Raw genomic sequence first — 15,412 nt, 5'->3', positions numbered from 1 at the left:
CTTCTGGGAGAGTGCAGTGTCTACGTCTTTTAGGGTTCTCTGAGAATTTAATTTTCTTTCCATTTGATAATGATGACGAGATCAGCACATTGTTACAAACATTAATTTCCAAGTCAACTGAGGCATTTCCATATGCCAACCCCATGTGAAACATTCCTGAGTGAGTTGCAGATGAGCTGGTACAGCTGTACCAAACACATACCCATTCTCCTTCTGCACGAGAATACCAATCCTGAGCTAAAAACATTGGTATGTTGTCACAGCAGTCTGCCCAGAAAAATTATCCCTGCCCCTAAAGAGGGCTAGTTAGTTCAGGCTGAGCATCCCTCCACAGCAGACATTCTGCTTGCAAGCCTAGGAACTTCTGTCTTGTTGGCTTATCTTTGATACACTCTAAATCTCCAGAATTCAGGGGTGGATACTTTTCTCACTTGTATCACCTAGTCTTTTGTCTGTTCAGTCCAAGTCCAATAATAAAGTGCCCCTAAATAAGAATTCATGGTTTTCCAAGAGTAATGTTACTTTTTTCTCTTATTTGAAGGTATCAAGGTGAAAATGTGTAATAAATGCCCATTTGGTTTTTATCTGATCTGAGTATCTTCCTTCTCAGAGTTTCAGTGTTAGAAATACTCTGGTTTGATTTGGATTGGTTTTCAGCTATCCTGCCTACCTGTTCACAAGATGACACTTGTATAAAATGGATAAGGAATATTTACAATCTTGTGTAGAAATCTTTTTGTAGTTGTTTTGTTCATACTTGGAAGCTTATGTCTTTAAATCCTCCACTTAATAGAAAGGATGCATACATATGGTTAGATTTCCTCTCAGGCATCATCCATATCCCTCACTGTCTTTGAACAAATAATATGTAAAAAAAGCTGAATTTTCTTCACATTACCTTCAGTAAATAGGTTTAAACCATCACACAGATCTCATAGTTCACTTCTTTGGTTCTGGTAGTTTTAGGACAAATCCAGTAGGTTTAACTTGAAGCCTCCAAATATCTCTGCTGACAATCTAAGGTGAACTTCTGGTTATCCAGTCCTCTGCATTGACTGAGGCCTGCGGTTGCTATGGTTCCAAAGATTTCACGGAAATCAAAACCCTTTTAGAGGTGTCAGTACAAGTAATTATCTTTGATAAATGATTTCTCTCATCTCTAGACGTCTTGACAGAGATTGTCCTACACATGTGCTGACCAAACAGGAATTTTCCTGCATTCATCCCCTCCTTCCTAACTCCAGAAACTGTCTGGGGCAAAGATGAGTACTTTATATTGAAATAATGCCTAACAGATACGTCTAGCATTAATATCACATTTTCCTGGGATTTCTTGCTGTCTGCAGTTCGGTTAGAAGACGTGAACGTGAGCCTCGCCCTGGCTGCTGTGCACCTGAAATACAGGGCGTTTTCCACGGTGCTTGGGCACTTTCTGGCTGGAGCACCTGGAGGGTGGGTGGGCAGGGGCAGGGGCCAGACCCCAGTCCGCTCGGCAGCCCTTGCGCCTGGACTCCACCATCCCCAGCAGCGCTGGGCTGCGCCGCGCTCCCGCCTACGAAGTCCCGTTTGGTTAAACCACAGGTAAGGGCGGCAATACAGCTGCGGCCGCAGTCCCCAGCAGCCTACGCTCCGCTCCCCGCGGGCACCAGCCATCGCCCCATATCCTTCCTTGCTGCCGCTCATAGCTGCAGCCACCAGTCTCCAGGGACGTTGTTGTCATGGTGTGGTCCAGCTTGCCTAGGGACCTTCGGAGGGAGATGCCACCAAAAGGTTCCACTACCACAGTCAAAATGCACAGCAACTTTTGTGAATGTAATTTTTAAGGACAAATGCAAAATGTAGTTCTTTTGTGATCCTGCCCATACATCCAAATGTTCCACCTAGTCCCTGCTCCTCAGTAATCTGTATCAGTGCAGGCGTTATCATCAAGGTGCTGAAAACCAGCTTCTGTACAGTGTTTGGGTCTCACTTATTTGAGTGATTCCACATCATGCAGATGTGTTTGCAAACTAACAGCTGTAATGATGAGTTGAAATTAAAAATAAAGCCTAATTACCTCAGTTTACTTAACCTCTGGCATGTCCTTGTGGGAGTGAAGTATGCGGACATACAGGATGAAGTGTAAGGACAATACCTTGGTAATGCACCAGGGCAGTGTCAGAGCAGACAGCTGACAAAGATGGTGTTTTCCTTTGATCCTAAAGCTTCTGATTGCTGTGTCCTGAGCTTCCCCAGGAAGGGAAAAGAAACATATTTCAATGTTTTTTATGAATGCTGTCTGTTGACCAGCTGACACTGTTTTCAGCTCTTAAATTTCATAGTAATCCAAGTTAGAGGACATTTACTCTCCTCTCTTTAACCCCTCTTCCCTCTTGCTATTTCAGCCTGTGCTGCTGTATCGCCACACTCATCTGTCAGTTAGGGTGGTGTGCGCAGGGGCTGAGGGTGGCCCTGCTGAGTTACAGGTTGGGGATACAGTGGCAGACACCAGACCAATAGCTTTGCAGATAAACAATCTATCTCTAAATAATTGTACAGTAACAAGTACAACCAAGTAGTACAGTTATGCAGGGCAAAACAACAGAAAATGCAATAATTCACTACTGCTGGGCTAAACTTAACATCCGTGCCCATGCAGACTAATACAGCGACGGTTATCAGGCAGGCCAGCGGGAAGGTGACCCTGCCTTGCACAGGAGGCTGGGCTAGACAGTCTCCAGAGGTCCCTTCCTACCTCAACTACTCTGTGACTCTGCTTGTAATCTTTTTTTTTTGTACCATATATTGCACATGATGTACATGTGGAGCATATAGTGTACATAATGTGCAAAATGTTTTTGCTAAAGGTGTTTGCTAGATTTCTGGTAATATGGTGTCCAGTGACGAACAACACTTTATGCTTGTGATTGTGCCCATCAAACAATGACAAGGAATATGCATTTCATCGACAACAAGGTGAAACAGTTCAAATTCCGTGAGTGCCCCTGACTCTTCAAGCAGGCGGAAGTCTGGCACGTCGCCTGACACTTGGTTCAGGTCCAAAGTAACTTAGTACAGATCATCAGTTGTACTCTGCTAGATCTCAGAGACCTTGTAAAAGGGACAATGTGGAACTGGAACACGAATGGAGGGCAGGACCAAAATCTTACCTTTAGTAATACCAGCTGACAAATCTTCATCAGTGCAAGGAGGGAGAAGTTTTCATCCTAGATGCTGAGATAAGCTACGGGATGAAGGACGTGTCTTCTCTTCATGAGCAAATGGAGAAACTTTAGGAAATAAAGTACCTTTGTCTCATGAAAGTAGCATTTGCATTATTAAGTGTGGGTATTAACGGAATAGGAGTCACCATTGTGTCATTGTTTTTTTCCCCCCAGCTGAATGGATTGCTTATGGCTTCTAGTGACCCATTCTATGTGGACTCTTCAGATCTGTTCCTTCCCTTCTATACATCAGCATAAATTAGGAATTACCACTATGAATTTACACTTACGCAAGCCTTAAAAGAGAAAAGAATCAGCCCATCTGATTTTATTTAAAGGCCACTACTGTGTTTATATTCAAATATCATCTCTTGCACTTCATCAGTGCAATTCAGTGTACATATTGAATAAAGCTGTTATACTTGATCCATAACTAATTACAGAAATTATTTTGTTCTAGTATTGATTAGAAACTGACATTCTTATTCATGAAGCCATTGAGTGCCTTCTCAGAGTTAATGTGTAGTTTATAACAATGAGATGTAGCTAAAAGTGTTTTTTATATAGACATTTATCTACTTAAGCAGGTGATTCAAACTTGTCAAGAGTTTAGCTATGAACCAAAAATTGTAGAATTTTCACCATCTTTAAGACACTACTGAACAATTATCTATCATAATATTCTTTTCCCAGTCACAATATTCTCCTGTATGAAGACGGTCATGCAGTTGTTGCTGATTTTGGAGGTAAGGAGCTTTTATGAATTAACCTCATATTGTCCAAAACTAAACATGTGCTGACTGAAAATGCTGAGGAGGTTATTCTTAATTTTGTTACTATAAAAGAAGAGAAAAGGCTTTTAGGGATGAGAATACCCCTATTTTTTGTCTCATCTAAGTTAGCAAGTGCTATGGAATACCTCACTGTTTATCTGAGAAGGAAGCCCAGGTGATGGTGAGATGACGCAGCTCAGTTTGAGTCAGTTTTAGCAGTATGACAGAGGAAGACGTTGAGTGCAAATGCCTCTAATAGAAGATGTCCCCTCCTCTTTCACGGCAAGTGCTCAGGATCGGAGCTGTTGAAAAACGGCTATCACAGTTTGCCTGGGCTTTCAAAATCCTGGAGTTATTTAAAAAAAACAAACACAATTTTTACCAAGACTTTTGTATAATCAGGTGGGTCTCTGTATTGGTCTGACAGTAATATTTTGTTGTTGTTCTGTGTGTTTCAGAATCTAGATTTTTGCAATCCCTGGATGAAGACAATATGACAAAACAACCTGGGGTTTGTTTCTTGTTTTGTTTGACATAATTAGTATAACACACACAGGAAAATTCAGTTCAGGAGAAAATGACATTAGAAATAAATTTGTTGGAAAAGATGAACTGGTATAGTATTTTATCTATCTTATGGTTCTTTATGGGGTTTTTTTCCTTTAGGCCTCTTTCATAGCAGAGATAAGTGAATATGGAATATCTGCAACAGAAAATCGTGCTTTATAAGCTTGTCTTTGGAGCTCATTTGCCCGCAAAATCCTTAGTAGTGTGTCATGTTTTTTCATCCACCCTTCCCTATTCAGATAAACACATTGCTGGCAGGTGGTTCCTATTTCTAATAGGGAGTTAGTTATTTGACACTGATTTTCTCAGAGCTCTTTTCTCCACTACAAGTCTGCTGCTCACAGAGAGTCAGCTTTACAAGACAGTGTTGTTGTCTTCATAAGTTTTAGTCCAGATGCATTCTGTGTGCCACTGCACGGTGATGAATGTTTGCATCACCATAGTGACTAATTGTGGAATAGGATGGGTGATGCTAAATCCAGAGTTTGGCAATCATCTTTTTAACAAATTGTAATATGCACTCGCTGTGTGTGAGTAATATGCACTGCTGCCTGGGACCTGGGACCTGCAGGGGTTTGATGATGTCTCGCTGAGAAGGGCTGTCTTGTGAGGAGTGTAGATTAAGTTACTGAGGTGCAAAAAGACCCTGAACACATCACTCCAGCGAGAGGCTGGTTGCTTGTGAAGCAGCCTCAGGACTGGGCTTCTGCAGAAAGCAGTGAGGTCCCCAGAGAGAAGGCACCAACCCAGTGCAATTGTCATCAGCTTTTCCATCTACCAGCTGGAGTTAATTGGTGTTATATGGCATGCTCGGACCTTATGGTGTGGCCTCCAGACTTTAAGGCTGGGTGTTCTGCTTTTATTCTAGCACTATTCTTATGTTTAAAGCCTGATCACTCTGGCTTTATGGGGTTGAGACAGCTACCATACCAATGCTGTTGCATATAATGTGCAATAATTTGCTGCCTAAATTTTGCAAGCCAGGGTGACAATTATTCTGGGCAAATTTACCAGTTTTTTATGGAGCAATTGAGGCAAGGAGGTAAGAACAGGAAGGAAAACAAGCATACAAATACAGGAAAATATGCATAAATGATGAACTAAACACTGTTACTGTATTATTGATGTTTCCTGATGTGCAGAACCTTCGCTGGATGGCCCCTGAGGTGTTTACCCAGTGTACAAGGTACACAATAAACGCTGATGTTTTCAGCTATGCTTTATGCCTCTGGGAGCTCTTAACTGGTGAAATTCCATTTGCTCACCTGAAACCAGGTAAGATGCCCAATGAATTAATATTTGCATTTCTCTGAACTAGAGAAGTAGCTACACTGCATGATATTAACCAATATTTTAATAAAGTTTCTTATTACGTGCTAAGATTATGCATTCAGTGAAAAGTGTAGAACTATCCCACTATAATCACATATATTACTTACTACAGATCTACACAACTTAGAATTCTTTATCCAGTTCAAGGATTATGAACAGGTCACTCTACTTGTAGGCCTTTTGCCTCTCACAGTGGTGTGGGATGGTAAAGCCATTCCTTGATACGTCTCCTCCTGGAGCTTGTTCTCGTGTAGCTTAAAGAAGCACCTGCAAAGAGTGGTGGGGTAGCAACAGCAAATCAGCATGTGCAGGACTACACTTTGCACTCCCTGCGATTTTTTGACCCCTTGATGTGTGCCAGGAGTCGTGAGAGGTTGAGAGTGCCTCAGCGCGGGTAATGCCAGAGGTTTCGGACCCCCCTGCCATCGACACCAGCTGCTGCGGTCTGTCCTCCTGCGGCAGGAGCTGGGTCTGTGGCCATGCTGCTGTGCTGCCCTCTCCACACAGGAGATGGCCTGGAGGAACTTTTCAGAGACATTTCACTCCAGCAGCTGAAACGGCTGTGGAATAGGGGGAATCTTTTGTTTTGTTTTAACTGGGTTTGAGCTACAAAGAGAAGAGTTGCTGGGGAAGAGATGTGCAAAGTTTGTCAGGTGGATTTCAAGTAGATTTTCTGTTGTTTGGAGAAAGCACAGGCTATGGCAGGGCAGCATTATGACCTTGAAGGAGGTGAATTTCCCTTAGTTCATACAAAAGTTTGCACCCAAGCAGAATATAAATATCAGCAGCAGTGTATAGTCCTTTGGTGCTCATACATCTATGTGTCTGTGTATATCTGTCTGTCTAGTTCTGCTTCTTAGATGCCTATCAATATGCTATTCTCTCCTTAGGTCAACTGCTTTATAAAATACTTAATGCTAAATGAAAACTAATGTATTTTTCTCATTAGGGTGTTGCGTTTATCTTTTCAAAGTCATTTTTGATACATGTAAAGTTTTACTTACTGATTCCTTCCCTGATTTATTTTTTTGTTAGGGGATTCATTAAATACAGTTTCATTTTTCTGCTATTTTGAGATTATACCTCCATTTAATTCCTTTGGATGCCCTTGTGATGTTCAGAGGTTCAGCCTCTTGCATGAAAAAGGCAGCTGTCATTAATATCATTGGCAATTAGTGTGCCAGCTTCCTATATGATCTTCTACGCTGCATTAGCTGCTTTTCGTATTTCTTTATTTCTGACTGCTAAAGTGATGCAGAAGCCAAACATCCGACTCAATTCCACTTCAGGTTCTAGAAATAAAATGCCTTTAGCTGTGAACCTGAGCTTCAGATCTGAATCGTTTTCACGTTTGTATTCTTCTTCCACTGGCTCTTGTTTCATGGCCATTTAACTGAAGATCAGGACTGCCCATTCCTGGTGCAGTTCTAGTACACAGTCACCCATATTATCAACACCTTCTGCAAGGTTACCATCTCTAACATTAGTCTTGGTTCATTCTGAATTAATCATTCTACTCTGTTCAAATTATGGTCTAGATAGGACTAGAAGACCTGAGAAGAGTTAAAACTCACTGGGAGCTTCATAAACAGAATAAAAGGCATAAAAAAGGTATAGGGGTAATTTTTCTCTCCCCCCTCGTCCTCCCCTCTTTTATTAAATGTAGTACATCAACTGAATGATAAGTTCCCTTCATCCTGACTTCCACAGGCTTGCTGGCTTTTTGTTTCTGCAGCTTTAAAGAGAAGCATTTTCTGTCCCTTCTTTCTTTGCTGAGACGCTATGCCCAGGGAGTGCTCTTTCCTTGTCCTCCACTCTAGTAATGGGTCCTCCCTCATCTCCAGCTCACCAACAGTTTGTTTGAATCCTGTTACAAACACTTTTTCCAAAGATCATATTGGTGCCTGCAAACATGGGGATACAGTTTTCCAAAATGATCAGGTTTGATCCAGGTCTATTCTCCTTAAAGTGAGTTCACTGCCTTCACCAGCCCACCCAGCACCTAATTTTGGACCTCTCTGTGGCCTGAGTAAGTGTATTTTTCCCCCTTCCATGGATGAGGAAGCTAAGACTTTATACAAGGTCACAAAGCAGGCAATTTTTCAGATGCAGCAGTCATGGTTTATAACTCGCTCCTAGTCTCTGTGGTACCTCAAACTGTTCTGCTTGTGAAAGATATATTTACGCACAAAAAAGGATATTGAATGTGCATGTCTGACTTTATATATATTCTTCAAAAAGCAGCTTTGAGGATGTTGTATGTTTTACAGTCTATGTAAAAGTTCCACATTTAAGACATATGTTCAGATAATGACTATTCAGTTAAATACAAATCCCATATTTTTTTCAAAGTATGTATTTCAAGGTAAGGAACTTTCTTTATGGATATTTTGTATGGTATCTGCAGAACACTAATGCTAGTTATGCATCGCTGATTTTTTTTCTGGTTTATAGTTACCTTTGTGCAGGCTTACAGGTCCAGGAAGCCATTCTAGAGAAGCTCATTGAAATAATTATGTGTTGAAAAGAATATATGACTATAAAATTTGATTATAAAGTAAACTAACTGTCACCCATTGAAGTAAAAGTAGTCACCCCATTAAAAGCAATTCCATGTTCTCTACTTTTCTACTTCTATAAGGGTGCGCTCTATACCAAATAAGATATCCATTCATCTGATTTCTACTTGATAAATAGGTATAAACATTTTTATAGGTATTGAATCAAAGTCACTACTTGATTTATCAGATGGAACATCTGTTAAAACAGGTATATACACATATGCATATACTTCAATTACCACAATTAGGCAACCAGTTGATAATTAATGATGTGATTATCAGATCACTATACTATGAAAGCCCAGGCTACACTGCAAACGCCATGCAGGTTTGCAGCCAGTTTAGAAAACAGCTGGGATTCACAAGCAGGCTGCGAGTGGGTGAGCGTGGAGCACGAATACACATGCGCGGAAGGCGCGAGAGCTGTGTGTCGCGGACACTGCATCACCTCAGCAGGACTGGGCTCACGTAAGCAAACAGTTCTGCAGACCAGTGCAGGCGGATAGTGTGTCTGATCTTCATCTTTGTGGTCACTGGTTTCCTTTGAGGATTGCGTGGCTGGGATGTAGGTTCTTCAGCAGACGCATTGATGTTTGTTGCCCACTTGCTTGAGCTGTAGTTGAGGCGGCTGGGTCTGTCATCAAGTTAGAAACCCGTGCATGGTTCCCAGGCCGATCTCATCCTGTTTTCCTGAGAACTGCAGCGCAGCTCTCTGTTCATGCTTTAGGTATCTCTTGTATCTCGTATCAAGGTATGTATGCTTGCACAAGGCATGACTGCAAAAGCATCCTTCTGTGCTCTAGGCACAGTCTGCATGTGGAAGTAGATGTTGGCAGTTACCTGGCGTACAATCTGCCATTTAAAATATGTTTTGGAAGGTCCAGGGGGCAAGAGGACACCCTCAGATACCTGAAAGTCCTCTTCCTAGGCTGTTTTCAATGGCATTCAATTCACACCTGTAAAACTGTCAGCGTGTAAGGTTTGGGTAGAGTTTTGTGGGGAAGCACAGGGGTATAGATGTCTGGAAGTTATAGGTGTGAAACTAGATTCAGAAGCTGAACCAATGCATCCCATGTAGCAAAAATAAAGCAAAGATGACACTTGCCCAAGGAAACAGTATGTTATGGTTCTAAACATACAGGTATCCAATGTAGCAGATGTTGACTAACATTCTGCAGTTACTACAGTTGTTCCTCTGATCCACAGACAAGAACAAAGTGAAATAACATTTTTGTAGATAGGTTGTCATTGATTCTGCTGGTGGCTTATAGTTGCCTTGACCCAGAGGAAAGGCAGGATGTGACCAACCAGTCAAACCAGAAAGCACTCAGAAGTTCAAGGACAGCACGTAGTAAAGCTGGAAAGCGTCACTAAGTTCAGAGCTTTGGGAACCACCCAAACTCTTTTATGTTTTGCTCATCTTTGAGAAGAATGGATTCTTGTCATTTAATTCAGCCATTGTAAAGTACTTTATAGTAGATATATCTTTTTAGCTGAAGAAGAGGCCCAGTGACAGTGAAAGGCGAGCCCAGACAGAGTTGACACAGACAAACTTTGTGAAGTATTATAGAAGTATACAGAGGCACACAGTGTGTTTCTCCCTTTCTTTTTCTAATCTTGACCCCATTCAACTGATGGAATAAATGCTATTAACTTTGGTGAGACGAGATTTTGCCAACAGGTAGTATATCACTTACACTTTCTGCCTTTGGCAGGAAAAAGTGGAGCATTTTGCATTGCTATCTTAATCTTATTTGCATTTGCCCCATTTTCATAGCATCTGCTAGGCAAAAGATTAATCTGGTAGTATGTGCGTCATGCCTTCAGAACCTAGTTAGAGTGGAATCAAAATTAGGCAAACTGTGTTTAGCTCTCCTGTCTACATATAGTTACCATATCACGGTATTTATCTGCTATCAACATTCTGAAACACAATTATGCAGACAAAAGCTGCAATGAGGACAGACAATGGCTGAAATTAATCTATTCTTATGATAATTACTGTGATGAGAATGGGATATGGTTAAAGAAAATTAGACCATTCTTGTTACAATCTCATGGCTGCAATCTAACAATTCCCTGCACGTCCCATATACTGTCATATAATTTTAAAATGTCAGGCAAACAAAGGATTTTACTTAGCTTTTGATATGAGTTCAAAATACATTTGTTTTGACTTCAAAAATTTTGCTCAAAGGGAGTAAGAGGGATTAACCATGTATTTGGATTCACTAAACATGTAAACACAACTAGGAAAACATTTTGGCAATTTTTTCTCAGTCACTAGTGGCTTGCACTTATAAAAAGTCACTCACTAAATTTTTACTAAAGAAACACTTAAAATTAATTTTTGTCTTGGACTGCAACAGAACTAGCCATGGGTTATTTTATATGTCTGTTACCAATTTATCCGCAAATGGAGTCTACCTGTCACCCTGTCTTAGTAATGAAGTTACTAAATTTTTCTAAAAGTGAGTTGAAGGTTAACTCATTTTTTTCCCCCAAGGTAAGTTAGATTGTCTTCACCCATGCTCAGCCTTAACAGCAATGTGTTCCATTCAGGGTTATGGACTGCCTTAGCTATCGTTACAAACAGTATGGATTGGAAAGCCTCTTGTAAGCTACAAGACTTCACCTATGGGGTCGATGGTTCGACGCCTCTGTACCTGCTGGGGTGTATTTCGGTAGTGACGAGGCTGTGTTGTGCCAGGAGCGTGCGTGGTGGCTGGGTGCTAACGGGTTTCTGTCGGGCTGTTCGCTTGCAGCGGCGGCGGCAGCAGACATGGCATACCACCACATCCGCCCGCCCATCGGGTACTCCATCCCCAAGCCCATCTCCGCCCTGCTGATGAGGGGCTGGAACGCCTGCCCCGAGGTGAGTGCCCCCGCCTCGCGCAGATGGAAGGCACCAGGGGAGCGGGCGTTGCTGCTGCGGCCAGCCCTCCCTCTGACTGCACGTGGCTGCCCCAAACGCCTGGCCTCTGAGGCAAGGGCTGTTGCAGAAAGCCTCGAGACAGATTATGGTGTATGTCAAGAAATACGGAAGAGTTGGTGGGTTGAGGGGGAAAGGAAATTAACATTTACCCATTCAATGAAACTTTAAGTAATTATGTATTTATGACTTATTACTGAGTGACTACAAAAATACTTGCTGCTTTCAGACTTTTGTAGGCATTTTTTATGAATTCTTGATTGTTTCCGTGTGAAAAATGAAATCCATGCCATCACAAAGAGGGACCAAGTTACCCTGGAAATGTATAAACTTCTGACTGCTTTGACACCATGTGCTGAGGCTGTTCCCTGACACACGAATAGGATACGAGCACAGGAGGTGTGTAGCAGGCCGAACGATCTGGAGACAATCAGAAGTCCTGTCCCCAGCATTTCTGGCACAGAAATGTCCCTGCTCTGGGAACAGCTGGGGATAGGACACACTGTCAGAGGTTATGAGAAACCCCATTTCTGAGAGAAATAGGCAGCAATCGGGACTCTTTCTTCTTCGTGGCAGCCACTCAGCTCGTAATATCCAGAACTTCTCACTGTTTCGTGGGGTTTTTTTCTTAAGTTGCTGTAAGATAAACTCTGCTTACTGATCTTGTGTAATTGCATTCCAGGAAACACCACTTAATATATATTTACTTCTCACTGTGTTTCTTGCTTTGAAAGCGATATGGTTTTCTCCTCTCAACCAGAGTAGATCAGACCAGTGAGGACATATTGTCTGGTCCAAGAGACTAGTCCTAATCAGGTGATAGTTTAGTGATAAATTTTCAGACCCACAGATTTGGAAGTTAAGGAAATAGAGAGCTAAGAATATTTTGGATCTGCTCAGAGCTCCTTCTGTGCTAAACTTCAGCTTCCGAGCAGCGGCTGTAGCTAACCGTTTGGAGAGCAAGCAGTGACCGGCTATAGGCTCACCACCCAGGGATCCGAACAGCAGCTTTCGGGGTGTGAATGGAAGGGGACCTGTCCTGGAGAGAGCCAAATGTCAGTCCCTGCTGCCAGGAACTCGGTGGGTACCGGTGCTTTGCGAGGGAATGAAGACCAGAAAACTTCTCAAGCCACGTGAATTTAAGATAGAATTTAATAGATGCAGGTATAGAAAAGATTTTGTGCTTTCCATCAAATAAACAGTAGTAAGAGAAGCACAGAAATCCAAGTACTGCAACTTGCACATTACAGATCAGACGTGGTTTTGCGAATTGTAAATGTAAATTTTTACATTAAATTAAATTCAGGCTTTATTTTCCAGGTCATAAACATCAGTGGCTGCTCCAGTCAGTGAACTTTTGCTGGTTTACCTTCCTCTCACTTATGTGTTCTGTTTGGCTCTGACACAACCAGATGCCGTTCCTGTCTGATTCCTCCCATTACCAAAACCACTGCTCAGTTAATTGAGTAAAATTACTTGAGCTGAATTACCTTTAATTTTTTCTGATACTTAAATCAAAAGCTATTTCATGTTTTTGGACTTGCTGAAATTTCCCACCATGATGATGCTAATAGCTTTCAGGAAGGCTGGGGCAGTTTGCCTCAGATTTGAAGGAAGAAAAAGAGCACTGTCATGATGGGTTTTTCCTCCCTTTCTTTTTCCTCCAAAGGGGATGCGTTAGCATATTCCACAGATGGTGGGCACAACACAGCTTTTGTAGTGGAGTTTTCGGCTTCATTTATTCTGCAAAGAATTAACGGCAGCTCATTTTCTGCCTCAAAACTACCATCTCCTAATTCTGGCAACAAAGCCTCTTCGTGTTCTTCTGGTGGCATTTCAGCTTCTTCAAGTTCATCCTTGTCTTGTTGATTGTTTTTAAAGTCTTGTGAATCCTGCATGTCTTCTGTATGCACAGCACTGTTAATTTGAAGACTGGTATCACTGCCCAGTAATATATTTCCATTTTCTGCAGGACTGAGGATACTGACTGTACTAGGGGAAACTTTTTGTAGTGTTGGTATGTTTTGCCCTTCGCGTCATCCAAAATTTATAGAATATTTTCTGTTTTGGTATCTGAGATTGTGTGTCTGAAAAGTAATGTTTTCAACTTCAATTCATTTTCATTAGCTGGCATCATATTTCCTCTTTTCTGTAGTTTTGTTCCATCTTCTCCAGTGTTATCAGTCGTGTTCAGGTTGTCTGCAATATCAGATTCTTCTTTTTACTCCTAGTAACTGCCAGTTAACCAGAATACGAAAGTATGAACTTGGCAACTTTTCACTTTAGCATTGAACAGTGTTCATTTCTGATGAAATTGTACCATTCTTTGCAGAAGCCTGTGCGGCAGCAGCTGAATTATGGAATTCTGAACAGGCAGGCCTCCTTGTGAACATTCTCATGTGCTTCCCAAATTCTTGACGTTTCTATTATAGTTAAATTTTTGGGTCTGGATTTTGCATTCCTGGCTTTGGCTGAAGTATTGTGCTGTATTTTCAAACTTCTTAGCAGGGCCTGTTTTGACAGGACAAGGAGTAATGGTTTTAAACTAAAAGAGGGGGGATTCAGATTGGATATAAGGAAGAAATTTTTGATGATCAGGATGGCTGGATGCCACTGTGCTGCTCTGTGAAACCAGAATGGATAATCAAAGAGTGATGAAGGATAACAGATGACAGCCAGATTTATATGGCGCTCAGAAAAAATGCGCAATGCAGTGAAAAGGCTGCAAGAACAGTCTGTCTAGCTCTCTTTATGTCACAGAAAGATAGAAACTTTTATGAATGGTGTAACATTGGTACAATTTTCTTGAGAAGGGAATTTTCAGGGGGGGATTTTCTCAGAGAAGGCAGACCTTGTCTGAGTAGCAGGAGAGAAGAACTAAGGAGGATCACAAGGAGAGGGGTGAGGAATGGAAGAAAGTCTTGCCTCCAAAACAGTAATTCAAATCAGATTCTGTAGCAGAAATTGTTTTCACTAACAAAATCTTTATTTTTAATCTGCCTTCAAGTTCAAAGTAATGTGGTTCAGTGTATTATCTGGGTGCCTTTTAAAAAGACTTTAAAAAAAAATGCATCTCTCTGGCAGAAGTTTCCGATCTACTCCATCATCCCAGTTACAAAACCAGGGCATGTTTCTTGCTTTCATTCTCAAGAACGTAGAGGATCCCCTTCATGCTCCCTTCCACAGAGAGTACTGCAGAATGCTGTAATAGTATTGTATTATTCTAAAGACAGCCCCTCTACTGTTAAACTTATTCAAATACCACTGTCCTCAATGGCACGCTGTTGTTACTCAGGAGTACTGTGCATGTGTGAGGCATTTTCTAAAGATAATTTTGTTGCTGATTAAAAACATCCATCAGCTTTCTGAAGGATAGAGTAGGAAAAACTTGTGGTTTGTACTGTTCCTCTGCTTTTCAGTCAAACCAAATATACTGCTTTCTTGTCCCTCCCTCATATTAGTCCAGTATTATCTTTTGCAGGCTTTACTATTAACCTGACTGCAAGGTTAGGAAACCATAACAATCCCTTACTTGGACCTGCAAATCTTCCCACTGGCCCAGACTGCTTGGGTGAGCAACAGCTCTCTAGAAATCCCCTTTCAGGGCCTCGGTGTCCTCATTCACAGGCACATTTCTGTAAAGCTCTTGAGAGCACAGCTCCATCACCCTGCGCTTGAGGCAAGGGACGGAGCCACTCCTTGTGATCAGTGTCCCTCTGAGTGCCCCCAAGTGATGTCTGCAGGCATATGGACATCGTATTTGCCTTTAGGATTGCATGAGGCCTGTTTTCCTGCAGGAAGTGGCACATTTCTTTGTCAGACCCAACCATAGGCATGACAATTATTTCATTTTCCTAAGCTAAGCAGTAGTTACAGGATCCTGTAGTGAGGTAATTTCATGGCTCATGTTCACACTGGGATGCATCTGGAGTTTCCTGATGCGTGTTCATTTGCTCTACCTTGTTCAAGTTTCCACATAAAGAAGGCCAAGACTAAACAAGAGAGACCAACAACTCCTGTAACAAATAATAAATTTAAAAGACA

General features: G+C 41.7%; 1 protein-coding gene across 1 annotated transcript in view; it reads left to right on the top strand.

The window, feature by feature from the left end:
- LOC142361432 (serine/threonine-protein kinase TNNI3K-like) overlaps positions 1–15,412 on the top strand; it is an 89,555-nt gene that overhangs the window by 57,192 nt on the left and 16,951 nt on the right. Inside the window, 4 exon segments of the mRNA XM_075421416.1 lie at positions 3,897–3,949; positions 4,435–4,487; positions 5,686–5,818; positions 11,202–11,311. Of these exon segments, the coding sequence (XP_075277531.1) occupies positions 3,897–3,949; positions 4,435–4,487; positions 5,686–5,818; positions 11,202–11,311 (349 nt within the window).

Source organism: Opisthocomus hoazin, chromosome 5 (assembly GCF_030867145.1).
Source record: "Opisthocomus hoazin isolate bOpiHoa1 chromosome 5, bOpiHoa1.hap1, whole genome shotgun sequence".
In the NCBI taxonomy this organism is placed as follows: Eukaryota; Metazoa; Chordata; class Aves; order Opisthocomiformes; family Opisthocomidae; genus Opisthocomus; species Opisthocomus hoazin.
This window is presented reverse-complemented; position numbering and strand designations above follow the sequence as displayed.